A 25,706-nucleotide genomic window follows, 5' to 3' on the forward strand; every position below is an offset into this window, starting at 1 on the left:
AGGTTACAAGTCCATGCAGTGTATAACATCATGGGGTCAGAGCCCCTGTACTTATATTCAACAATGTCTTTGATGAAGGGGGAGGGGAACTTCGAAAAGAACCTGTGTTCTGTGCAACACTCCCTTTCAACCCAGCCCTGGTTCTAGACATCAGTGTGGGGCAAATCAGCCCTTTGTGTGAGGAGAGGACACCGCCTATACAACTGTAAAGCCCATACCAGGAAGTCCGTCAGTAAGCAGATGAATGCAGATGTGACCCTGTCACACCCAACCCTTCCTGTGTGATGGCGTCTGGAAGTATGCACAAAGTGTCATAAGCACAGAGAAATACCCAATTTCTAAAAATGGCATTTCTAAAATAGAAATGTAAAATCCAACGACACCAGTAAGCAGGATGTTTCACCACTATTCTAAACATACCAAACATGGTACCGGCACTCCTTTCTGATCAGGAATTACCACCTAAAAATAAGTATATGAATTCCCAATGCTACCCTAAGAGAAGTGGGCCTCTTAGCAGTCAAAAACAAAATCGGCGGTTTGTCACTACCAGAACATACCATACTTAGAGGCATATGTCCTACCTTTTACGTATACAGCACCCTGCCCATAGGGCTAACTAGGGCCTACCTTAAAGTTTAAAGCCTGGCATGTCGCATTAAATGCCACATCAAAGTGGCAGTAAACTTCGCAGGCAGGCCCTGCAGTAGCAGGCCGCAGGCAGGTTTGAAAGGCTACGTCAGTGGGAGGCACAAGTAGTGCTACAGGCCTACTAGCAACATTTACTTTACAGGTCCTGGGTATATGGAGTACCACATTACAGGGGAAATATGCTAAACAAGTTTAAACCAATCATACCATATGTAGGGAGGAAGAAAATACACTTTAGCACTGATTAGCAGTGGTAAAGTGCCCAGACTGCTAAAGCCAACAAAAAGAAGGTCAGAAAAATAGGCGGAGGACGGCAAAATGTTTGGGGATAACCCTGCAAAACAGGCCTGTTCAACACAAAGGTATGCCAAAAGGAAAACATCTGATTTACCATGGTCAAAGAAACAGCCATGGGTATGTCAATGCATTCTGACCTTTGAACAGGAAAGGTAAGGCATGGCAGCCTGTGGCTGAGACAGAAAACGGCAAACGCTTTTCCTCGGCACAGTGCGTTAGACAGCTCTGTCTAACTAAATTGAGAATTTCACTGGCCTCTACTGATGCTACCAAATGGCTCATTTGTCAAGCGCCTTGAGACCCTTCCGGGTGAGTAGCGCGCTATACAAATGTTATGATTGATTGATTGAATTATTAAAACAAGAACCAGTGTTTTAACCTGAGCTTCCCCATCGTATCAAATCACCTTCTCTGCATTGGCCCGGGTTTCCTAATGCACCAAAATTAGGACGACGTACGAACTCCAAAAACATCTGGATGTAGAAGTGTTTCTCAACTGAAAGAAATGACGTTTTCATCAATCACATTTTAAGTAGATCCTAACCTTATGGCTTTTGTAATCATGGCGCGCACAGAATACCGGCTCTCTGGTGTATCTGGGGGAAGGTTACTCACTGCATACATCATTTCTTCCCTCTGAAAAACAGAGAAGGAAAACAATTGTGAAAGTGGACTGCTAAAGAAAGTGCAACATCTCGAATGGACACAAATATAAAGCAGGTCAGATTAGAAAGACAATAGACTAGTGGACAAGTAATGAAATGCAATTGCTGTTGTAAAACTGTCAGACTTTAGGTTCCTTTATATAACCAACTTTTGGAAAAGGCGCCACAAGGTTAGCTGATTCTAAAAATCCACATACTCCCTGTTGTGAAGTCTTCTATTGGAAAATTTAGAAATAACGTTCCAAGATGCTATCAACCATATGTTTACAAAGGCAGGTGGCGGTAAGGCGCCCTTTTATCTAGCTGCACGTCACTGATGATGTTTTGTGTGAAAGTTGGGCAGGAAGCTACAAGGTGTTTTAGCACATAGAGTTCCAAGGGGAGTAAAGGGAGTAGGTAGGTTGGGGCCACCATGTACTCCTGCAGTTTACAGTACTGCTATACTCATTAGATAACAAATCTATGGATGTTAAAAGCTTCAGCATCGTACCTTCTTCGCATATTCTCAGTTAGTGTAATGCAAGTTACAGAACTATAAAATCGAATATGTGCCCCCCTCCTTTGCCCGGGGCAACTCCTTCATGCCTCATCCTACATCTCTGTCAAAATCTACAGATAAGTTTGTCTCAGAACTGAAGCTGGAAGGCATACCAGGGTGGGTGAAGGTGGTATCGGTGAGCCTAAAGATGGAGTTCCACAGCATGGGTGCTTATTGACTATTCATGCAATCATTCAGCACCTATGTTAACAACATTTGAAAACTTTTAAGAATGCAGTGGAATTGAATGGCCATCATGTGGGGTTGGCATGGAAGGGACTATGCCATGTTTGGCTACGCTGCTGCCTACAAGGGCCAAGACAGGATGGACACGGAGGTGGTTGCTGGAGTCCATCTGGGCATCCACCCTCTTGTCCTTCCGGTGTCCATGCAGCATGGAAGGTGGAAGAAACTATAAAGAGTGTTTATTCCACATAGGTCCTGGGAGCCCCACAACTAATTATTCCTCCCACGCAGAAGGAGAGAAGAGACCATATGTATGCAGTAGAGAGATGTGGTAAGCAGCAGGGAAGTGGCTAAAAAGAGCAGGGGCAGACTAGGTCAATGGAGTCGTGCCTCTCTCTCAGCATGCCCTGTTTCAAGGATGTGACTGCAAACCCATGAGGCTTCTGCTTGCACTTTCATTCTAGTCTCAACCAAAGTCTTCTGGGCACTTGTAGACTTTCCTGATTGCCTGTTTATAGGCCGCATAATGTCGGTTGACATGCACTAAACAACCAAGATCACAACTGAAGTACTAAATGCCATATACCAGCATGTAGTGCCTCAAAAGTTCAAAAGAATCTTCAGCATAGAGGACAAATCTAACTCCTGATTTCTAAGCAGTTAGTGTGGACACAGTCCAATTAGTATTAAAGTGCTGTACATAGGATCAGTTTCCTACACACCGTAGAAAGAGCGGTAAGACGTAAGATTGCAATGTGTAATAATAAACTAAAATTAAACCAAAGTATAAAACATTAGAATACAAGAGTAGAATAGTTAGGGGCAAATGACCACAAAAAAACCAAAAGTTTGACAAATACATTCACCTTTTACAGTACAACATAACTGTAGGAAAAAATCCTTTTTATGCATGATCACCACTGATTTTTCTCTTCTTTGCAGACCCTATTTTTGCTGGACTTGGAACTCTCAGCCCTGTTACCACTGCTAAACAGAAGTAAAGTGCCAATGCTCCTCCTTTTAAAATGGTTACATTGTCTCTCGTTAAAAATTCACTCAAGGCCTGGAACCTAAATGGCGCCTGTTAACTGTAGCACCTATTGTACCATCTACAGAGTAGACATGAAAAACATGCGTAGCATGACAGCAGCAGCTTGAAACCTGCTGTACAGACCAGTCATAGTCACTGTTTGGAAACGTAGGACAACCTGATTTTAAATAGTAAATAAAACGGCATGTTCACCCAGCGACTAGCCCCTAAAAGTACATTTGTCACTGGTCAGGCTGTAACTGACACAAACGACAAGTCAAAGTATAGATCATGCACTTTAATCTATGATGTTTTACCTGTGCCAGACTCCATTTGAAACTTATTTTTATATTTAATAAATATGCAGTATAATGCTAAAGTTGAATATTTAATACAAATATGGAAAATATGACTTTCAAAAAGTTACCTTTACCTTTCCTGAAGCTGCTGGATGAAAAGTTGCATTGGCTATCCAGCCACTGCTCAGCCATTACTAAGCCTGAATGAGGTGTAAATTAGGTGAGAAAGCTGCTCCCAGAACAACAACAATGACCTGGGAATTGTTTCTTACCCTGGCAGGAAAACCAGCTGGGATGGACCCATGAATTTAATTTAAAGGGGGCCTGCCTGGTCACCAGTAAATGTTTCCCACAGTCAGGTTGACATAACTGTGTGGGAGAAAAACTACCCCAGACCTTGTTTTGAGTGATCACAGAGGAGAGGTGGGCACACAGGCTCTACACAGGTGAGAATATTTACCCCCATCGTGGATTTTAGGAATGAGGCACACTGTCTAATTGTTGGCAGCAGGGCAAACAGGAACTGCTACAAGCTGGTGATTGGCATAATGTGACACTCTGCTTAGAACACTTTCGGGACCGGCGGAAGATAAGAAGAGGACCGGACCTGCTCTCTGTGACCTAGGAGGATCCCTTGCTCCCCTGTGTACCAAGGACAGAAGCGGACTCCCAGGGTCCAGTAGCTGACTTCTTTAGTGGCTACAGGGAAACAACAAGCTGCAAGAGGCCTTTTTAGGTCTCGGCCTGATCCAGCGCATGCTGGTCTCGGCCGAGACATAGTAAGCCGCTTTTGGAAGTGCTTCCAAAGTGGTGACCAGCTTACCTGCACGCCCACAAGCACGGGCGCGTCGTGCACATCACCTTTTTCGTCAAGCGCTCGTACGCAGAACTCGCGGTGTATTTTTTTTATTAATTATTTTGCGCGCGTGCGCACAACTCGCGGTTTATTTATTTTAATTATTTTGAGCATGTACGCACAACTCGCGGTTTATTTTTTTTAATTATTTTGCGCGCGTGCGCACAACTCGTGGTTGCCTATAACACTTTGTGGCTCATGCCCAAATATCCACGAGATACAATTATGAATTGTAATCCTAAAAGATTGTCCCAAGTTTATTATAAAATATAAGAAATCGGTTGGCCACCTCGACTAGTGGGTAATAGATGTAAGGCTATCAAAGTTTTTCTGAAACAAATATAATTTCATAGACTAAAATAATAAGCGTATTAAGATCTCGGGTAGCTAACAAGGGCAGTGTGGTAACATGCAAAGAGTCCTGCACGTGTGTTGAATACATTTTGTTTGGCTGCATCTCTCCCATCCCTTACAATATTCTACAATCAAACCAGTCATATTTCTTTTTGTCCGTTGCCTTTATTCTTCCAGTGTTTCCTTTGTCCAAGGGGTTCCCTGTAAGGGGTAAATGAATTGTAAAATAGTTTTTTTGGCCCCACCTTATAACTCTCCAGAGTTTATTTCTCCTTATTCCGAGATAACTCCTTCAGTTTTGCTTTTAGGGTGTATCTGTCTCAATTTTCAGACTTCTTAAAGGAAAGAAGTCACGTTTGCAGTTATGTCTGGCATTGTTCATACAACAGGAACATCAGTTTTGTGCACTCTTGCTTTCCTTTCTCTTTTTTAGTGGTTCCAATAGTCTGCATTTCACTTTGGTGTGTTAATGATAGCCATAAAGTTCTACAATAACTCCCTTTCCCTCTATCACATTCACTTGTGTCATCCGACATGCCTGCCCATCTTTTCTGAGTTGGTTTCAGTCTAATGTCATATTTCCTTTGCCAAATGCTGCCGTGGGGTGTGGGGGGACAGTTTGTGAGAGTGCTATTACAATGGGAGCTTATCCAGATCTTGCAGATTGCTCCTCTTCACCCTACATGGATAAGGCATCCGAAGTTAGTTGTAGGTTCTTAAATGATAGTTGATCAGAAGTGGGCATGAATCCATATTTTGCGCCATTATAACAACACTTAATTTTCCTTTTAGTCAATACTTTTCAGCCTTAAATCAATGAAAACTGTTTTAGTGGAGTATTCCACTTTGAAATAGGCATGTTTAATGTGTCTGAGAGAGTTTGTTTGCTATACAGGCAGACAGAATCCTGCTGAACAGGTCAACAAATAAATCGGAATTACATAAATTTCCCAAATCAATACGCAGCTCAACACAAAGCACAGATTTTCAATTATCACGGAGGTATGTGGGTTGGCAAAGAAGCCACTGGATTCCAACAGTTAAAATTTTGTCTGCATCTGACATCAAGTAAGCCAACACGATTTATACAGTATAGCGACACTCCGGACCTTGGCACTTGTGTAACTTTGAAGGATCAGGTATTGTGAGTCCTGCATTAAATTGACTAGACCGTTTACATATTCTTTGAGGCAGGTGCTACTGTGACATGCGAAACAACTTTTACAATGCGGTTGTTACATTGTGTTACCTTTACAACGCGGTCGTTACAACAACCGCATTGTTACAACACAATGCCATTATATTGAAGACATTAGATCGACTTGCTCTAGATGGCAATGGGAAATGGCCACTACAACGCGGCCGTTTCCATGCAAACCTTTACCACGCATGCATTACAACGCATGCGTGGTTACAACAACAGTCTTTACCACGCATACCTTTACTACGAGATACGTAGTAAAGGCATGTGTGGTAAATGCTAAAAAAAGAACAAGCATTGGCATAGCCAATATGTCTCGTTTTTGGGACCTTATAAGTATTTAGTTATGCAGCACAACATCCTTGGTGCAACAACATCAACTGTTGCATGGCTAAACACTTATAAGGTCCCAAAGGCGAGACCTATTGGCTATGCCAATGCCTGTTGTTTAAGGGCTCAGCTGATCAGTGGCACCAGGAGTGTACTGTACTTTGGTGTTGGCCTCTACCTGACACACAGAATCTCCATGTGCCTTCACCTGGGGTCCTGAAGACGTTAAAGTGTACTATATTGGTTATTAGGGCACCAGAAGAAAGTTTGAAAACTTTTGAAAACCTTTCTTTCACAGCTCCTGGGCATTAGCAGGACTCGCTGGAAAATGTATCTAAACGGCAGTGCAAAAGCATCTGATTGAATTGCAGATTTATCCCACTCAAATTTTACATTGTGGGTCCCCCAAGGTCTCCCCTAGATGTTCTGGGAGGGGCACATCACTATAAGCAGCGTCCCAATAAAAGAGGTTTTATAAACCCTGGTGAGTAAAAACGCCAATTTTAGTGTAAGAAATTTACTACAAATTCAACTTTGGTGCTGTGGGCACTGTGAAATAATAACCACAATAGTTTTTGCAAATTAGCAACACCTCAGAACCCCTATGTGTTGCAGGAATGGGGGCCCGGTAATTATGAGCAGGGGCTTTATAAAAGAGGTTTTATAAACCCTGGTGAGGAAGAAATTGTAAATTTAATTTTTTCTCCTTGAAGATAGTTAATCTCATTGGCTAACATGGCAATATGATATGGACATATAACTATTGGTAGGAGAGTGTACAAAATATCATTCAAAGACAGAACAGAATGGTATTCATAAATCCATCAACTTGGCATTGTTGAATTTATCATACCTTGTACAGAATTGTTTTTATAAGCCCTTCTTTTCTGTAAGCCAGTCTCTAGCACCCTTCTCAGATTGGTCAGCCCTGGCAGCCTTGATTAGGTGATCAGCAGCCAGGCCGGGCAGAGGCTATCAGAAGGAGGGAGCTCTGTGGGCACAGTCTACTGCTTCCATAGACTACCATTGGCACATAGTGCTATTTGGAACTGTTTTTACTTAAAACATAAACAATTCATAACTTCACATCCCCTTACTGGATTTTTGTTAGTTTTGTGTAATTTTGTTCAGTATATTTTACTGACTCCGCTTGGGATTTTATTGGTTTGTGTTATGAATTTATTACTGTTTTGATACTGCATAAATAATTTACACATTGTCCTAAATTGTCTGCCCTCAGCCATAACTACCATGGGGTTGCGCTCAGATTAAACTCAGTGACGTTGAGGGATAAGGAAAGCAGTGTTCCAGGCTACGTATCCAGGATGGTAATCTTCTTTGAATTTATAATGTATGTCCTCTGTACATTTAAGTGTGCTTTGTTAGTGACTGACTATGTATGGTTATTGTTATTGTGTCTCCATCTGTATGGTCTGGTACAAAACCCTCCTGTACCTTACCATGAGGATGAGAATACCATTGATATCCAATTTAGATAAGATTATAGGAGACACACTCGCTGAACGGTCAACAAAAAATATACATTTGGAATAACTAGGAGATCTAACTAGATATTACCCTACTTGAATAGTGTTGATGCTGTGTTTGAAAAAATTGCGTTCCTGAAGGATGTGCATGTTACTCCATTCACAGCACAGAAACATGCGTCACCCATATCTATTTTTTGTTTGATACCATTAACAGCAAGATTGTGACAATATTGTTTCATTCCACCTACAGTAATTAAATATTGCAAATCTGTCTGAGGTGTTTTGTGTTTTTTGCATTTCAATTAATTTAATAATAGATATGTGTCTTGAAACTGTGGTTTTAACTATGTGAGGTGTGCGCTAACTGGCTGCAGTCATTTTGGAGTTTTAAGGAAAGTAATTGAATATACTATTTTTGTAAGCTATGATTAACAAATGTTTAAGAGATTCAATAATACAAGAAATGAATTAACTGAATATCTTAATGCGTGTGTTCATACTGTGAGTGCTTTGTTAGGCCATGGGGGGGGTGTTTTTGATACTGTGGTCACTTGGAATGCATAGGGGAGGGAGGGAGAGCTTTCCACCCGATCACTGATCAAATGTGAGGAGTGGCACCATGGTAGCTGTTGGTGCAGATTTGACAACTTTTATTGGTGGACCAGAAGAATGAGCCGGATAAGACTGGGAGTCAAGCTGTCTCAAATTGACCGAGGAACAAAATCCTATCTACCAAAGGTGAATAAAGCAGCAACACTGTTTCCAGGGGCTCATACACTTTATTGCTTGTGAGTAGGTCTTTGCGAGACTGTAAAAGTGCCCTCCCTATTTGTGAGGGTGGAATAATGACCTCCCTACTGGGATGAGACATTGATGGGAAAGTGGAATAAGAGTAGTCCTGCTAAGCACCCATCAACAATAATGATCTTTTTGCCCAGGTCAAGATGATAACAACAGACACTTGGTTCAAGCACGCAACAGGAGACATTTGTAATCTTACTGTATTACTAAGGGCACTCTTTGCTCTGCTTGATAGCTTCATAAGAAGGTGGATGGCGCCGAGGCCTCTGTGACTTCTGTCAAAAGTAGTTTGCAGGCCATGTTAACTAGGGTGGCACTGGCAGCAATGGTGATATCCCTGCAGGCGAAGGATCAAAGCTCTTAAAACCTCAGCAGCCAACAAATCGAATAAGTCATATGCTAGTGTTCTAGTCGCACATTTTTTAACTGATACACTTACCCATGACCTCCTTCATTCCAGGCATAGATGTATCAAATTTCTAATTTTGAATGATACAGACCACCCTACAAACTAGTAACTAAATATTTTCCCAACCTATCTGTTGATGAAATATCAATTCCAATAATATGTAAGCATTTCGAGAATTCATAGCCCTACCTTTCCAGATGCTTCATGTAGTGAACAGTGTGTGAAATATTTTCCAAACGTAGCTCCCTGGGAGATTAACACTGTCCCATCCCCTGGATCAATTTCCACAGAGCGGAGAAACCCAAGTATGAATCTAGAAATAAGGATGTAAAAGATCAAAATTAAAGTTCAACATAAACAAAATGTCACAACACAAGATCACCGCTACAAAAGAATGATAGACATAGATTTGTGCTGGACTACTATGGGCAGTACCCCAAATAAGCATTGCAGCTGATGTCCATGTACATCATAACAGAATCAGATGAGAAGGTATCGCATGTCCTGTATTTTCTTACGATCTCGTGTTATGGAGATCCTCATTCATATTTAACTCAGGGTGCAGTATATGTTGATTCTCTTCTCTATATTGGTTAGGTGAAAAGCATCATCGATGGGTCTTTTATCATTTGAGTGTTCAGTTTTCCAAGTGATCTGCGTTCCACCACCTGGCGGGAGACCATCTGGTTTTTAGTTGTGATCAGAGAGTGAAAAGCGTTAAAGAGAGGTAAGCAAAACAAACGAAATTAAAATCACCTTCATTCCTTTGTTCACTCCTATTTATCAAGGAAGGGGCAATATTAAAAACGGGTGGGTGGTGCTATGGTGGAACTGTTAATGATGGTGGTAGTGGCAGGTCGACATGTTCGGCCCTCTGTCGTCCTGACAGGTCTGTGGGCCTTTTTCAGGACCAAAGTGAAGCTGGCTACCTATTAGGTCGCTTGTGATGAGTAAATGAATCACTTGCCCCTCTTCATCAGAGAGCTCAAATCGCTCAACTTCTTATGTGTGTTATAGGTACATCTTTTGTGTATAACTTTTCAAGGAGACGAATGTTGGTCCTTCGGAGATGGAATGGGGGATTCGCCCTTTGTGATGTCTAGACCCCGGTTGTGCTGACTCTGTTCTTCGTGCCACGGAAGCAGAGTGTGCATCGTAACCCAGTTGTTTAGATTTTCAAATCCAACATTTACTTGGCCTATTCCTTAGAATGCAATGCAGGATTATAGGTGAACTACACATGTGATCTACATCATGGGCAAAAGGGAGTTTAAAGGAAAATCTTTGAATGGTCATTGTTCTCTCTTTTAGAATTAGTTTGGAATAGCTTGGAGTCACACCCACGACTGGAAAAATGTTCTCCCCAAGAAAGCAGTCCGTTTAAGAATTTCCAGAGAGACTTCATCACAACTGCCCTTCTTCGTACTAAGTCTAACCTCCCTTCCCATGAATCACCAAATGTTTCCTCCCAGTTCCTGCATGTTTTCTCAAATACAACTCTGAAGAATGGCATCTGCCACAGACGGTGCTAACAATGGGGTGTGGTTGAAGGTCTGCCCCTTGCTCAATCACAAAGAAGTTTCACTTCTCTAGGCCTCACCTCTTCCTTCCTACACAGATGCATGTAAATACCAAGAGGTTCAAAAGCTAGCATGGGTCGATATGACTAGGTCTGGGCAATTTCTGCAATCAGCAAGCAACCTCAGTAGCTCGTCTGTCGGTGACAAACACTTAACTTCAGAATAATATCAAATCAGACAGTCTATTTACACAGTACAAGCTTCTTTCATGCCAGGATAGGACATATAATCTGTATTAATTGTTATGTCAGTCAATCATGAAAGCATTTCATGTGGGACGGATTGGGTATGCACCCTATTAAAAAAGGCATTTAATTCTATCTTTTTAGACATTATGCAGCACCATCTACATTAAGCTGGTACTGGGGATCTGCTCTTTACTGAATCAAATCTTTCTTAATTAATTAACACCATGTAACTACCATTCAGAATTTCCACTTGTCTGCATTGAGCCTAAAATGTGAGGTGCCACAGTATTCCAATCTCACTCTAACCTTACTAAATAAGTACTTATGTCTGCTTCGGCCTGTTTTCTTTCACTACGTAGATACCATACAAAGAATAAAAAGGCTAAAGCTGAATCCAATAAAATTCATTTTGCGTCAGTGGGTTATTAAGCAAACTTTTCTAAGTTGTATACAACCAAAGCAGAAATATGGCTACTTGGTGATTAATGATCTGTGTATGGTGCTGGCATTATACACAGGCAGATTATGACCTCACCATAAATGAGCAGATAAAAAAAGTCACTTAAAACACCGTTTCCTTACTTGGACCACTGGTCGTATGTGGTTTTTAATGACTTGTTGGAGCACACACGGAAGAACACAACAGGAACAGACACCCGCCATTCTGAAGATGTACTGTTTCACACATGTTACTCTGTGCTTGAAGCACTAGAAGGGCTAGCTGTTCATAGAAGGGTCATGCTATATCCTGGTGAAGCCAACATGTAGCCACACTTCAATTTACTATTCATCTACAACTTACTAAAGTACATTGAGGACGCCTTACATCAAACTTTGGGCAGTAAAGCTTTTGGCCCCGACGGACTACCGATAGATTTTATCAAACACAAACCTGAATTCTGGGCAACCCTTTTACTTAATATTTTTACTAACTTAACTGTTGCTTCATTTCCTGGCACATGGTCTACTAGTATTATTGTCCCTATTTTTAACAAGCATTTGCAATGCAATAGATCTCGCATTAGGAAAGTTTGAGCTATTGGTATTGTAAATGGCAAAGTTTTTATTTTTGTGTTGTTTTTAAAAATAGCGAAATTAATAGCTTTGTCATTTACAATGCCAATAGTTATAACTTTCGCAAATGTGATACCTATAGCATTTGTAATGCAATATGTTTTGTATTTACATGACTTAGATGTATTGATATTACAAATAACAATGGCGTTTAATTTTTTTAAATAAACATTTCAGAATATAGATTTTACAGAAGAAAGGCACTGACAAGTGGCACTAGAGAAAGAAGATAAAACGAGAGGGGAAGCGGAAAAAAAAAAAGAAAAAAGGAATAAATCAATAAAGGAAGAACGGGAAAGGGCCAGAAACATAGGTAGATACTTGAGATATAAGAAGAGAAGGAAGGCGGGGGAAGTAAAAGGAATAAAGAACAATGGTGAAAGGAAGGTGGAAAACAGGGGGTGGGGAAGAAAAGGGGTAGAAGAAGAGAGAGAGGAGTGAATGGGAAAAAGATGGGTGAAAATGAAACATTTATGGAGGGGCTGAAAGAACGTTAAAGCTTCTTGCTACAAGATACTCAGGCAGATGGAGCACAGTAAATCAGAAAAAGAAAAGGTGGTCTACTGGAAAGAGCAAGGACTGGGGTGTGAGAGGTGGAGTGTAATGAGTAAGTGCTTGGAAGAATAGCACCCCCCCAGACGCTAAGGTCAGGTTCCCGGTTCAGACAGGAAGGAAGGACATTGCTACAATCAGTAGCAATGTCGACTCTTTGGCCTTTCAAGATAAAGGGTTCCATTATATCATTTTTTAAACTAGTGCTGATAATAGTAGAGACTGTTGGGGAATGGCAATGGGGTGGGAGGAGGAAGGGGGAGTTGGCACGGGGCACGTAGTCAAAGATTAGAAAGGATTGGACAATACTGATTTTGATTTATTAACCAAATGCACCTTTAGCAAACGTCCAGCGCCAAGAGTGATGCTCGGGCCTCCATCTTTGATTTTGTAACAGAGCAGACGCACAGTGCAGCTCCCTCGATAAAAAAGTTAATGGCGACAGCATAAATGGTTGACAGCAACAGGGCATTGGGACAGGCAACACCAGGGCTTGCACAGCACTAACTGGCAGCTTACAGAGAAGACCAACTCAAACCCTGTGAACTGGACATATTTCACAGTTTACACCTTCGATGGTTTACAAATTAAAAGATGGCCCAGATTCTGATTAACATATACATTCGACAGTATGAAGACAGAGAGGAGAACACAAAACAGAACTAGGTTAGTCCTGTAATATGATGCAGACTACCTTACCAGCTAGGAGCCAGATCAATAACAAGCACTGGCAAAGCCAACAGGTCTGGCATTGGCCACCAGACTTTTAGCTTTGTCAATGCAGCTTTTGTTTTGTCAAGGTTTGTGCAAAACTTTATTGCTGGGGATGCTGCTCTGCCCTCATCAATCGAAAAAAGCAAGCATTGGCTAAAAGTAAAAATATATTTTTGTTCTTAAAAAGCACAGCTTGTCATGGGGTCTCTGGCACCTAATAACACCTCTTTGTGTATGGACATGCTAATTGTAAGAGGGCAGACTGCCATCACTCGAAATGACATTAGCCAATAGCTGAACCATTGCCTCAAATACCTATGTCATTGTGGAAGGAAGAAAAAAGTGAATGACATAATAAACAGACAAATGGATAAAGACAGCTGGCTGAAATCCCCTGTAAGTAAGCTTGTTTATTATATGTATCATATTAGTACAATCAAAAGATCTTGGTTAACGTCAGTAATACAAATTACAAGAAGCCCCTGAAATTACTGATATGGCACGCAGAGCGGGGAAACAAAACCGTTTGGTACAGAGGAACACGATTTTGGACTATTTATGTATATCCTTTACAGATTGTCGTTACGTTCACTTTATGTATGCAGTAGCTAATGCTTAGACCTCTGGCCCTGAAGAAAGCCATGGGATCTTGTCCCTACCGGCTGAAACATGTTGGCCTTGTAAATGCAGTTATATGTTTAGACTGCTTCCTCTGCATTGTTCTTGTTTGTTTGAGGGAAAGGACAAATTTCATTAGAGTTTTTCGCCTATTGATCCTTTCACCCCTTGTTTTTAACTCACACATCTTTTGATTTTTGCACTGCACTCGATCCCATCTTTATCATTTGTTCATGGGTACCTTAGCGATTGATGGTGCGACCCAATTGAGTAAGGGCGATGGATGGGTCTCATTGATCAAGAGACATACCACCCCATTTTTGGATGACCAAATGAGAACACTTGATCTACATACCTATTTGATGGGAATCCAACACATCTCTGTACGGGTCTTACCAACAATCTCAGTAGGTCCTTCGACAGGTTTGTCCTGGCACACATTCTGATATAGAGACTTATGTAGCTCTATTAGCGCCTAACTCACTTATGTAGGAGTTTTGCAGCAGCTCGGAGTACTTGAAGCTCCGTTATAGACCCCCGGTTCTTTTGTTGTTAGTAAAACAAAACCAATACACAAATATCCCACCAGCTCAATTTGCTTTAGAGAAATACTAAAATGCATAATATAAAATTATACAAACAACAAAAGCATATATGTATCATGGGAGTGACCGTAGACCAGAATCCAACTTAAAAGGCCAGCTATTCATACATGTTCAGACGCAATCACACACACACGCTCAAACATTAATATCCTTCTGACCCACAAATAATCTAATCCTCAAAATGTACAGAAAAATCCTCAAAGGACTAGTCACGTTTATTTTTGTGCCCATATTACCAGACATTCTGCGCAAGATAAAAGGTACCTCAACCATGGAGAAATATCTGAAGAGAAGAGAAAGTGCATCAAAACCTTCATCAGCATTTCCTTTTTTCTTCATGTGTTTGTAGGTATTTTGTATTCTTTACACAATGTACTTTTTGGAAAAAATACCTTTATGAAATGATGATGAATTATGCAGACTGTTAATAGGACTGATATAAAGCAAAAATGATTAAGATATGTAGTAGTTTGTTGATGTTATAGAAAACATTTGTAATTCAAAGATACTGTAAGTTTTTGTTCTGCTCTGCTTTGGTCATTGTACCGTTTCGCATCATGCATTAGTTATCGGTCTAAAGCAAGTTGGGTAGGCGGGCTATTTGTGTATTGGCTCAGCAAACACCAGGAATAAAAAGCCCCATCTCCTTTCCTAGACACCACAGACCAAAGGTACAAAACAGTGTTGGAAGAAGGCAAAACAGTACAGCTTTATAACACATTGTAAGTCTGAGGTCACTCGCTGCCCCCTTTATTTAGTGTGCTGGCTCTTTAAGGCTCGTTCAGCGTCAGATGTAAATGTGGTCAATGGGCGACCTTGTGCTTCTGCAGCCAGACAACCTCGTTTATCTGCCATAACGACACTAAACTGAGTGCGCGTTTGGTAACAACCCTTTTGCCCCATCCGAACATAGTTATTCTACTGTGCTTGATATTCAACTCACGATTGTCTTATTTGGATAATTGGGTGCAATGTAAGATGCAGAACAGCACTTCTAGATTAACATTCGGGGTGGATACAATTGGCTCCCTGGGCACATGCCAGCGTTCTGTTCCTTCTCCGTATAATGATGTTTTCCTTTGAAGGGCGGTGCATAATTACTGTAAAAAAAACGTTCTTGCACAGATGCAAGGAAGCCCTTTGAAATAAATCTCTGCCCTGGTGAACGAGGCAGGAAGACAGGCAAACACGGAGGAGACGTGGAGCCACTTCCTTTGGGCGGGACTTCCGTCTTCTGAAGTCCCGCGCACGCGTCCACGGAGTACCTGAGAGCGGGGCTCCCATGCCCAAGGAGAGCCCCGGCTAACGAAGTCCCGAATGGCGGTAAGTGGTGCTTAGTTCTAGGCGGGAGGGGGGTGCGCTTGTGTGTGTGTGTGTGTGTGTGTGTGTGTGTGTGTGTGTGTATGTGTGCGATGGCGGCGGCGGGGGTCTTTGTATGTGTGCGTGCGTGCGTGTGTGTAGGTGCGCTGGTGTGTGTGTGGGGGGGGTCTCTGTGTGTGCGTGTAGGTGCGCTAGTGTGTGTGTAGGTGCGGCGGCGACGGGGGGGTGTGTGTGTGCCTGTGTATGCGTGTGGCTGTGTATGCGTGTGGCTGTGTATGCGTGTGGCTGTGATGTGCACATGCGTGAGTGTGGGTGCGCGTGCACGCAGTGTAATCCAGCCGAAGAGAAGCGTGTGGCAGTTCGTTGTCCTTCATTCCCCCGAGTCAGCTAGCTATGAGTCTCCACCTGGACGCATCCTTCGGATGCGAATTCCAGGCTCGACCTAAAAAGGGCGACAGTTCCAACCCCAGTTGTTATAGACGGATCTCCCTGATTGATTACACACTAAAAATCCTCGGGGGGATAATGTTTAACAAGATCAGGTCCTGGGCTGAGGCTGGACATATTTTAAATCCTTGTCAGTTAGGTTTCAGAAGTAAAATAGGCACAGTTGAACAGTGCATAAACCTTAACTTGATTATTGGTAAATATACAGTAGTACGGAAATCCCCTATTTATCTGGCCTTCATGGACCTTACTTCAGCTTTTTATTTTGTTAACAGGTCACAACTTTGGTGGATTCTTTTAAAATATGGGTTGGACGAAGTTTTAGTTCACTTCTTGGCATACTTGCATAGGGACTTGAAGGCCCGGGTGCAGATTGGTAAAGGCACAGAGGTTTCACAGGACATCACCGTTGGCAGAGGGGTCAGGCAGGGGTGTGTATTGGCCCCACTCCTATTTACCGTGTACATCAATGATTTACATGACCCCCTCACCAAGCTCACCAAGGATGTTCCTATTATTAATGGTAACATCCTCCCCGCCTTATTATACGTGGATGATGCGGTCCTAATGGGCCGCACACCAAACGCACTCCACACTTTTAGTTCAGGGCTTTGTAGATTTTATGGCCGCTCTAGATCTCCGCACAAATTTTAACAAATCCTTTTTAATGGCATGCGGCCCAAAAAAGCACCTTGTAAATTAAATTTCCATAGGCAATGAACGTTTACATCGCACTTGCACTTGCACTTTTCCTTATTTGGGTCTGGTATTTGCAGCCAATGGTTCCTGGACTGATCACGTGGTACATGGTAGGGGCAAGTTTGTAAAAGCAATTAATTCCGTCCTGTCAGTTCCCCAACCGAAGAGAGTTGAGGTGGTACTACCTATTATAAAAAATTTCGAATTACATGCATTTCTGCTGCAACTTATGGTGCTGAAGTTTGGGGCTTCACGGGTTGCAGCAGCATACAAGGCGAGGAAAATAGATTCTGCAGGAAATTGCTGGGGGCCCGATCTCATCACAGTATATCTTTCATGGGGATTTAAAACTGTCATATATTGAGGATTACATCAGGGCTCGGCCAGCTATATTCTGGCTTACAATGTGGCAAAACCCTGCGGCAGTCCTCACTAGAAACATAATTACCGACTGCCTTACATGTGATAAGGGCATGGATATACCGTGGTTAGCAGCTGTAAGGAAAAGCCTAAATAGTGTGAACCTTGAACACACATTTTTAAACCCAAGTGACATGGGCGGAGTAAGCAAAAAATCTCTCCAAGAGGTGCTACATGATAAGTATAGCAGGGCAAGACACGACGAGGAGCTCCTGAAATCCTCAGTAGCAAGGTATATATCCTTAGAGGACGTACGAAGGCCGCCATCTTATTTGCCATCCAGGTACCTTCTAAAGAATATTGGCCGTTGGGAAAGAGGCTTGTTGTTCCGCTTGAGGGCAGGTACTATGAAATATATGCTTTGTTTTCCCTTGGGGTTTAATGCTATGCTTGACCAAATGCTATGCCCATGTGATAACAATAGCAAACAAACGATGCTTCATTTTCTATTTTTCTGTAATTTTTATCAAATGTATACAAAACTGTTTTTGATTCCTTTCTTTAAGGAAACTGCCATTATTATTCCACCACACCCTGGGACATACTGGTGCCCGCGAACCGGGAGCACCTTTGACAGTACCTGCCCCACGAACCGTTGCGACTGGGCAGGGTTACAAATCAGGTGGGCGCCATGGGCAGGCCAGAGAGAAATCAACCGAAACTAACATTTGACGCCAAAAAAACAGCGCAATCTTCTTCGCAGGCACCGCCCGAAACGGAGACTCTGGGCGCGGTTGGGGGCACTCCGACCCTGGAGGCCACATTGGTGGCGATGCAAAAAACGCTGCAATCCATAGAAGGCACCATGGAAGCGGTCAATCATAGACTTGATCACATGGCGACACAATTTGACCGGCAAAATGAGCGTATGGGAGAGGTGGAACAGAGAGTGTCCGCCACGGAGGATGGGCTGGCTACGGTCACGACCAAGGTGTTCAATATGGAGAGGGTTCTGGCGGTAATCCAGGCGAAGAATGAGGAGTTGGAAGGGAGGTCCAGACGCAATAATATACGCGTTACGGGCCTGCCAGAATCCACGAATGTTGGTCAGATGGAAGACTTTATGGAGCGCATGCTGGTAGACATTTTTGGCTCTGAGCAACTGTCTCAGGTCTTCATCGTGGAGCGCGCTCACCGCTCTCTGGCAAAGCGACCGGTGCCTGGGGCACAGCCGCGGCCTATTATTGCTCGCATTCTTAATTACAGGGATCGCGATGTCATACTGCGTCTTGCACGGGAGAAGGGCACTATTGAATACCAGGGCAACAAACTTGAATTTTATCCCGATTTCACCATGGCGGTGCAAACGGCACGCAAGGAATTTGCCACTGTGAAACAGATATTGCGCGCCGAAAACATTCCGTACGCCATGTTGTATCCGGCACGTCTTAGGATAGGGCCACCGTCGGACAACAAAATTTTCGCCTCCCCTAAGGCAGCCATGGACTATGCAAAAAAACTGAAAAAACGTAAAAGGGACTCGAATGTGCAGCAAGCTGGGGAGGAGGATCTGCAGGAAGAGGTGGCCTAGGGAATTGACTCATTGCTACTGTGCCGATGCTGTTGTTCATACCCTATAGAGTAGGCTGCTGCTCAGTTACAGGTTGCTCAATTTGTCGATAGTTATGATACCCTTGCCTTAGGCGAGGCGACCACCAGTCTATGGAACGGACTACATGAGGACAGTAATATTTAATGTATAGTACGGTTCGCACATTAGATAGCTAGCAGAAACGGGGATTTCAGCGAGGGTCTTATGTGCTGCTAATGTTATTGTGGGCTTACATGGATGTAGCGGGCACTAGGAGTTGTGCTATTGTGCTATAATGGCTGTCTGCGACATGTTCTAAGCATAATGGAAGTTTTGATGAGGTGCACTTGAGAGCGTGGGTACCTATGTCATAGAATGCTGATTGTATTTTCCTTACTGTGGTACTTCTTGCTATGGAGCGGGGGTGGGAGGGATGGGATTGTTCAATGGTTTGCACAGTCCACACTCTCGTTAGTTTCCTGACGGGAGTTGTGTGCCACTGCTCCCCCTCATATGGGAGATCCCCACACATTTTCATATGTACTGTTGGGTTTTGTGGGGGGGGGGGGGAAGGGGACAGCTTTGGCAGATTGGGGATGCTGAAGTGGGAGGTGGGGGGATTGAGGGATTCTGGAGTTCTTGGGAAGGGTTGTGTTTCCTGGTCTATGGTGGGAGGTCTGGGTGGTCTGAAGGGTGGTTGGAGCACTACTGGTCAATGTACTGTTTTGACTTGCAATGCACCTTTTGCCGACATTCGATTGCTGGTCTATTGTGAGTGTCGTCTCATTGATGGGCTTATGGGATGGATCTGCGTCCTCTGGAGTATACTGCAACCCTGGAAGTATGGATAGAGGGGGTAAACTCACCTGTGTCACTTGGAATGTCAGAGTATTGAATCGCCCGCAGAAAACTAGACAAATGCTAGCGTTCCTTAATAGACATGGGGCGCATGTGGTCTTTCTTCAGGAGACGCACCTTAGGGGGAGGGCGGCAGAAACTGTGGGTAAGCAATGGGCGGGTGTTAGACTGGCGACAGCCTATTCCTCATATGCACGAGGTGTTATGATTCTAATCAAAAAAAATGTACCGTTTGACATACTACATGAGGAGATTGATCAGGATGGTCGGTATATTATAGTACATGGTAAATTATGTGGGGCGTTGGTCACCCTCCTTAATGTCTATGGTCCAAATGTTGATGACCCTGATTTTTATGTTAAGCTTTGGAACAAACTTTACATGCTGCCTCCATCGGCTGTCATCTGTGGAGGGGATTTGAATGTTACTCTGGATGGTGAGCTGGACAAAAAACAAGACAGGCCTTCTGTGCGCAAGAGAGCGGCTGATGCGGTTTGTGAGGGTATGACTGACATTGGGCTGGTGGATGCGTGGAGATTGAGGCACCCTGGCAGACGGGAGGGCACCTGTTACATATCGGCGCATGACACATGGTCGAGATTGGACTATTGGCTGGTGACTCGTGATGTCAGTGGATGGGTATTGGATGTGGATCATATGCCTCGCACGATATCTGATCATGCGCCAGTACGCTTGGAAATGCGATTACCGACTCATACACCGGCTCCATTCACTTGGCGTCTATCGCCGGGGACGTTGACTGATCAGGTTCTGCGCGAGCGGCTTAGGATGGTCATTGAGGAGTTTTTTGATAAGAATGTTGGGTCTGTTGATCATATGAGTACGGTGTGGGAGGCGTTTAAGGTGACTGTACGTGGGGCATGTATTGGCCTCCGATCTGGAGTACTCACGTCACTGAGAGATTCCATGTCCAGGTTGGAGAGAGATTTGTTAGCGCTGGAACGACGGTTGGAAGAATGCCCGGATGAGGCTTTGATGGCGGACATCAGATTGAAGGTTACAGAATATAACGAACTAGCTGATCAGGAGGTGAAGTTCCTGTCTAAGCACGCTAGGGCGCGCTATTATGGCGAAGGGGGAAGGCCAGGGAAAGGTTTGGCGGATCGTATACGGGATCCCTGGGCTAGACACTGTACTGTGCAGGAGATAGAGGAGGGGGAGGGTGTAGTGACTAGCACGACTGGCATTCTAGACTGTTTCACAAAATATTATAAACAGATGTATGTGCACAGAGAGACGGCGGGTGAGGAAGAGATAGCTCAGTACTTTGAGGACATTGCATTGGTTTGGCTATCAAAGGGGCAACAGGAATTCCTGATGCATCATATCACGGAGGGGGAGTTCAGAGATGCGATAGCTGCTCTTCCGAATGGCAAAGCGGCTGGCACAGATGGATTACCCTCCGAATTTTATAAAGAATACATTGATCTTTTGCTTCCACACTTGGTAAAGGTGCTGGAGGAGGCGGTTGACCAGGGACAATTACCAACTACAATGAGAGAAGCACTGCTTGTAGCGTTGCCAAAGCCAGGCAAACCTCCTAATAAGTGTGACTCATACCGCCCTCTATCCCTCATGAATACCAATGTTAAAATTATAGCTAAGGTTCTGGCTACTAGGCTGCGGCTGCTCCACCCAGTCATGGTGTTACCGGACCAATCGGGGTTTATACCACTCCGGTCTACCACCCACAATTTGCGGGCTCTGTTTGCAGTGTTGCATCTGCTCAAGCCGGATTTGGCTGCGGTGGCTGTAATGCTTGATGCCGCGAAGGCCTTTGATTCAGTTGCCTGGCGGTATATGATGGCCATACTGCATCGGATGGGGGTGCCCTTTTTTTTTACGTCACTGATAACTCTTCTGTATACCAATCCCATAGCACGAGTAAGGGTCAATGGACATGTATCAAGCCCGTTTCCGGTGCAGAGGGGGACAAGACAGGGCTGTCCACTTTCGCCTTTGCTATTCTGATGGAACCACTGGCCTGTGTTTTGAGGCAGAGGTATGCGGGAGCGGCTTTGAAATTCCCTCTTCGGTCTTTGGCGATGTCCATGTATGCTGATGACATGGTTCTTTATGTGCGCGAGCCGGCTGTATATCTTGAGGCTATACTACGGGAATTCATTCGATTTGGTCGTCATTCGGGTCTTTCCATCAACTGGGAAAAATCTGTTATGCTACCTCTCACGAATGCTACCCTCCCATTTCCCTTAGAATTCCCGCTAGAATGGGCAACGGAGTCAGTGCGTTATCTCGGAATTTGGATGTATCGAGACAGCCAGGAAATTATTAGGGCCAACTATGGCGTGGCTGTCTCCAAGCTGGAGGATCAGGTGGCGCGTTGGACTCGGCTCCCTCTTACCCTGGCAGATAGGGTGTCTCTAATTAAAATGGTGGTATTGCCCAAATTTCTATATCTTTTTGTTAACATTCCTCTCCCGCTTAAATCGCACTTTTTTGCCCGGCTCCGGTCACTGTTGATTACTTTAACCTGGGCTGGTAAGAAACCGCGAGTGACCTGTAAATGTACAGGAATTTATATAGCGCAAATCACCAAGCGGTTTCTAAGCGCTTGCTTAGGGAACCCGTCCTGGTATTCCCCTGTGAGATAACCCCGGCAGGGTATCCACAAGGTGAAAGCCAGGCATCCCACCGCGAGGGGCCGTTGTGGAGATTAAGCAAGCTATTGCCCAGAGTCGCAGAGTGTGAACCCGTGACTCGAGTAAGCACCGGAGCGAGAATTGTCGAGTCCATGGGCATTTTAGGACTCAAGACCCCGCCGAGCCGGGAATTGAACCCTGGTCCCGGGCTGACCTCTGCTTCCAGGTCTGCCTCCTCTAACCAGTGAGCCACACTTCTCCACTACCTACCTGCACTCATTTGTGTGGATCAGCACTTATTTTTCCTCACCAGAAATGGACATAGTGAAAGAGAGGGAAAAATAAATACAGACAGGAGGATGAAAAATAAATACAGTAAGGATGAAAAAGAAAAAGACAGAAAGCTGTTGCAAAGGGAAACATCAAGAGCGATATAAAAGAGCAGGAAATGTCTGATGGCGGATTAAAGAGGCATGAGGTAGGTTCAAGTCCAAGCAGCCTCTGCATTCGTTATCTCGGAATTTGGATGCATCGAGACAGCCAGGAAATTATTAGGGCCAACTATGGCGTGGCTGTCTCCAAGCTGGAGGATCAGGTGGCGCGTTGGACTCGGCTCCCTCTTACCCTGGCAGATAGGGTGTCTCTAATTAAAATGGTGGTATTGCCCAAATTTCTATATCTTTTTGTTAACATTCCTCTCCCGCTTAAATCGCACTTTTTTGCCCGGCTCCGGTCACTGTTGATTACTTTAACCTGGGCTGGTAAGAAACCGCGAGTGACCTGGAATGTACTGACTAAGCCGTATGAATTGGGGTGTTTTGCTGTGCCAGATATGAAACTGTACTATTTGTGTGCACAAGCACAATTTGCCCTCTACTGGCTGTCGGCTCCTCCGTATACCCCGCATGTGGCGCTTGAGGCCAGTGCTGTTCTTCCGAATCCGCTGAGAGCCATGATAGTAAATAATCATTCAGTGTTTGACAAAGGGGAAGTGGACACAGTGCGCTCCACTGCTAGCGCCTGGCGGGAGCTGGGCAGACGAGCGGACAGGTTGCCATTATATGCACCTGCTATGCCGCTTCTGTACCACTCCGAAATCTCGGTGTCGGGCGAAATTGGGGGCTTACGGGTCCTACAGGGTGCCGGACTGCATACTATGGGAGATCTTTTCCCTGGGGCCACATTCCTAACATTACAGACTATGACGGAACGCTCTGCAAACACTGTTATGTCTACATTTATATATGTCAGACTTAGGGCTGCAGTGCATTCCTTGAACCCTACGTATCCGGAGGAGCCATTGGCACTTGGTACCTTGCAATTGCTCTATACTACTACAGATGGGGTTGGGCTGCTCTCTAGACTATACAAAGCTGCGCGAGAGGATGAGGGGGGAGGTGCGGTACTGGCCAGGGCTAGATGGGACGGGTGTCTTCCGGAGCCACTGAGTGACGATGAGTGGACTGAATGCTGCTCCATGACTGGGGGGTACGTTGCCAACGGCAATTTTCGTCTTCTTCATTATAAATTTGTACATCAATGGTACTACACCCCAGTCCAGCTGGTTAGGTATGGTCTTAGTGCAACAGCTCAATGTGTCCGGTGTGGTGAGGATGATGCTGATTTTGTGCATCTGGCCTGGGGATGTACACGTGTGTATGCCTTCTGGGGGGCTGTGACTGAGGCACTCGCTAAGATGACGTCGATTGAGATTGCGTTGGATATACGCCTGTGTCTACTGGGAATAGCTTCTGGGGTGCCGGCGGGAGTGCGGCGCTTGATTGTGTTAGCCTTACAGCTTGCTAAACGGAGAGTCGCTATGGTGTGGGGGGGGGGGAGGGCACCTGATGTTCAAAAGTGGCTGGCTGACATGGCATACTGCAGGGATCAGCTGTCTTGTTACTACGAGGGGCTGCCGGAGAAATCGCGACCGCGGGACATTTGGGCCCCATATACCACATATATGCTTTCCCTGGCTGAAGACGGCAGCACCGGTGTTGAGAGTGGGGGTTCATCGGCAGGAGGGGGAGGAGCCGAGTGATTGCCTGAATGTGTAACTATACTGTGAGGATACCTGAGGTCAGCTGCCTTTTTTTCTGGGTATGGGAGGTCTTTTCAAACATGATTCTCTTCAAATGTGGACATTCCTTCTGCCGGCCAATGACTAATGATACATGATGGGTTTGGAATTTCGGGGGCTGCATGGCCTGCTCGATTGCATGCTTGTATTGCAAAGAGTTAAGTATAGCTTCACCAATTTGCGTTCATGCCACGGGATCTTACTGCGACCAGGAACCAGGACAGTTTGGGTGGGGGGTTGGGGGTTGAAGTTGTTGTTTAATAAAAACACTCACAAAATGAGACCGAGATTCCATATGTGTGCTACAACTATAGGTGCAGCGATGGAACTGGAACACTGGCTATCAATAACTTTACATCCTTGCCCTTTTACATGTTCTTGCTGAATGTTTTTGATTTCAGGATACATGTTAGTTGCTGTTGACCTAATTGCGGCCGGCCCTTCAGCTGGGTTGTAGGCACACTGCTGTGTATATGTATTATTTGCAATAAAGGTTTTTAAAAAAAAAAAAAAAAAACTGTTCAATGTTTTGCCAAACGCCTCTGGTCTAGTTTTTCCAAGTTAAATTCATATTTGAGCAACATTTTGGCAAGCCAGCCAGGAGAGATTGGTACCTCGGACCAGACTGCAGCTGAAGGAAGTGGACCCCACCCAGACGTATTCACATTTAAGCATCAAGGAAGGTGAGCAGGTACCACAATTCATTAGAAATGCTGCTGAATCCACGGAGCAGAGGTCCATCCTGAAGCTGAAGTCAGTGGGTAAGAGACCACATCTGATCCTTAGTCCTCACATTTGGCATTTGCCAACCAGGAAAATGAAACTGATATTCTGCATGTTTTCAGTAAAGTGCACACTTTAAAATTATATTATTGCATATGTTAGTATTGATAAAATCAATCCCTATGTTTATAATTATACATTCATATGCCATTCTCCACAAAATCTCTATCCACCAAACCAGGCCCTGGGAGACACGAACACATCCTACACTCAGCCGCAGGGAGGTCAATCAGCTACTGCACTACCACAACAGGGATCAGACATTTGGACAAACGTGTAGCGACAGCAACAACAGACAGGGAGGGGTAATGGTCTGGGGTGGTAACGCTGTTCACCAAACGCAGACCCCAAATGTGCAGTAAGATAAAAATCCTGAATGGATACTGACCATTTCATCCACACATAAATTTTAACAAAGGAGGGATGGAGAGGGAATAGTGGATTCTGTCTCCCCTAGCAACTATCATAAACAAAAAGGAATCCACTAGGTGGACGGCGGTTGTTACCAC

At 44.2% G+C, this 25,706-nt stretch overlaps 1 protein-coding gene across 1 annotated transcript in view; it reads right to left on the reverse strand.

Annotated features, from left to right (window-relative positions):
- C2_1H5orf34 (chromosome 2_1 C5orf34 homolog) overlaps positions 1–25,706 on the reverse strand; it is a 447,867-nt gene that overhangs the window by 198,653 nt on the left and 223,508 nt on the right. Inside the window, exons 6-7 of the mRNA XM_078675037.1 lie at positions 9,297–9,420; positions 1,493–1,584 (exon numbers count right to left, since the gene is read on the reverse strand). Of these exons, the coding sequence (XP_078531163.1) occupies positions 1,493–1,584; positions 9,297–9,420 (216 nt within the window). The remainder of the gene's footprint in view (positions 1–1,492; positions 1,585–9,296; positions 9,421–25,706) is intronic.

The sequence above is a fragment of the Lissotriton helveticus genome, chromosome 2_1, assembly GCF_964261635.1.
Source record: "Lissotriton helveticus chromosome 2_1, aLisHel1.1, whole genome shotgun sequence".
Taxonomy (NCBI): Eukaryota; Metazoa; Chordata; class Amphibia; order Caudata; family Salamandridae; genus Lissotriton; species Lissotriton helveticus.